The following is a 2,470-nucleotide window of genomic DNA, read 5'->3' on the forward strand; positions in this document are numbered from 1 at the left end:
ACAAAAATTACTCCTAAAAAACGTTTTCACAAAAACATGAGAAAAAGAAATTGTCGTGCAAAGCCCCCTGTGGGATCCCCACGAATCCATTCACATTTGTGGCCGCATATTTAAAAAAAAAGCATATTCGTTCAATTACCTAAAGCCCCCGGTGTCCAGGCACCGTTTAACTTCTACACGGAACCGCAGTGTGTTGCTGTGGCTCTCATTCCTTCCTTTTTTCCTTCCTTCTCCTATCGGCGGGCACACGATGCCGAGAACGTCTGCAGCCGCCAAACGACAGCGGTTAGTTGTTTTTATTCGTGTCTTTTCAAACGAATTCGATGGCCTACGCGTCAGCCAGCACCGTGGCACACGTCCACACACACCCAAAAACCAAGACGTAAAAGAGAGAGCCCCGGTCCCTCCTGCAGCGACCGCAGTGCGGGGCGCCGTAAAGCATCTCATACTGCCGGGCAAACACGCAGGCGTAACGCAATCGTCAAGAACGAACCGACAAAACAACAACCGGCAAACCAACAAAAAAAAACACGTCCGTAAAGCAATAAACCAACAAAACACTGAACAAATACACACAAAAAAAAACGGTGATTCGCCTGCAGTCATTGCTAGAAGCGAACAATATAAAAAAACAAAAATGGAGGAAATAAAATACATGAGGACCCCGCTGTACTGGCGCCGAGAGGAGTGCGCAATTTGTGTGGCCAAGAAAAAAAACGCCGTGTGTAAAAAAACACACACACAAAATGTGTAACTACATGAGACTTTATTTACTTCTGAAAGCGCGTGGAGAGACGGAGATGTTCTCAGTAGAAGCACAAACTCCGCTCCACCGGGGCTCACTCAGCACAGGGCCGCAAAGCCCCATAGCCCCAATAGCAGCAGAAGCAGCCGAGACACACACCCACGCACCGTGCCATCACCGCTTCCTGAATTGGGCCTCACACGTGTAAGGTTGTCGAAAGCAACGGAGCTGTCACCAGAAAGAGAAATGCTGGATGCGTCCTTCGCAAGACTCGCGCTGGTGTATTCGGGCCCACCGTCAGCCAGGCGCACCCTTGGCGATGACGAAACCGACGAAGACCCCGACTCCTCACCAGCACTGTGACTGCCTTTATGGGCCTCCTCTGGTAGAGGCCCTTTAGGACTCAAACCGTCATCAACCCTCTTTTCTCCAGGTTTCATCTTGGAGGCAATCTTCCCATTAGTCCCCAGCGTTGTGAGTGGCCACTCACCAGCCGGTGTTGGAAGTGTGACTTTGCTGGCACTGAGGCTCGTGAGCTCATTATCAGCATAAAGTCCGTAGTTGTACAACAGGACATTGCCCACTGTCACGTCAACCTCATCTGTTCCCTTCGCACCGTCGCCGCCAACGTAGAAGTCCGAGACACCGCGTGGGGTGTACTCAAAGGGCGAAACTTGCTCCTGAATAAGCTCATTATTGTCAACGTACACAAAAAACTCATTCCAATCCCTTTTCAGTACCACTTGATACGTTGTGCCAGGCTGCCACGTAACATCTTCATCTGGCAACTCCCAATGCCTTTTGTTGACAGTCACTCCCCACTTCTTGTCCTTCGTGTAGAACAGACCAACAAGCACAGTATTGGCATTGTCATTCATCCTCACACCCATCAAAGGAACACGACCCTCTGTCTTCGGCACCGCGTTAATCATCACCGTCGCCACAAGAGTGAAGTCATTGTTCACAAAGTAGTACGGTTGGAACTGCCCCTTGTTGCCCACCGGCCACTCCGCCCGCGCTCCTACGCCTCGGAACCTCACGCCCCCCTCCGTGCCTGCCACATTCCCACCATGCACCATTGTGTTCACTCCGAGGTACTCGTCCTTCCATAAATTCCCCTCCAAACTGTTGGACCAAAAGCCAGCCAGCCCTTCCGTGGGAGCAGCAGCTTTACACACATTCTTTATCCGCGAGTCAACAGTGCTAGTGGAAGCACAGTTTTTTAGTGCGGTGTCCATATCATTCCAGGCCTTCACCACGCTCTTTATCTGCTCCAGCTGCTCAGTCAGGCTCACGGCGACAAGACTGTATGAATCTCCGCTCTTCTTCTTCTCGTACAGTAAAATCAACTCCTTCTTGTCAGCTCTGTACAGCAGGGAGCTGGCGGCGGCGTCATCACCTTCGCGAGACACCGGCCCAACGTCGTGCACACGGGCATTGTCTGTCATCCAAAGATGCAGCTGACCCTTTCCCTTCTCATCAGAATACACCGGCGTGGTGAGCAGCATCACCTTCTTTCCATCGATGGTTGCAGTGATGAGGCCACTTCGCGCCCCCTCCCCTTTTCGATCACGTGAGTTGCCCCACACGCGGGAAATTGGCGCACTGTCAGACCAATACTTCCAAGACGCAAAAGACCTGTTCACGTAATATGAGCCATCGTACAGGGAGCCATCATGAGGAGGTGCCGGTACCATTCTTCGCCCCACTCCACAATCGATGGAT

General features: G+C 51.6%; 1 protein-coding gene across 1 annotated transcript, besides 1 other annotated feature; it reads right to left on the minus strand.

Moving 5' to 3' along the window:
• Positions 1–205: 205 nt before the first annotated feature.
• Positions 206–231: a microsatellite.
• A 612-nt stretch (positions 232–843) lies between these two features.
• On the minus strand, positions 844–2,442 carry TraAM80_09599 (trans-sialidase; the record flags this gene model as incomplete). Its single annotated transcript, XM_029386274.1, has 1 exon — positions 844–2,442. The coding sequence occupies one exon, from the start codon at positions 2,440–2,442 to the stop codon at positions 844–846; it is 1,599 nt and encodes a 532-aa protein (XP_029233915.1).
• Between the last annotated feature and the right edge of the window lie 28 nt (positions 2,443–2,470).

Source organism: Trypanosoma rangeli, assembly GCF_003719475.1.
Source record: "Trypanosoma rangeli strain AM80 chromosome Unknown Tra_15.4_contig_00629, whole genome shotgun sequence".
NCBI classification, from domain to species: Eukaryota; Euglenozoa; class Kinetoplastea; order Trypanosomatida; family Trypanosomatidae; genus Trypanosoma; species Trypanosoma rangeli.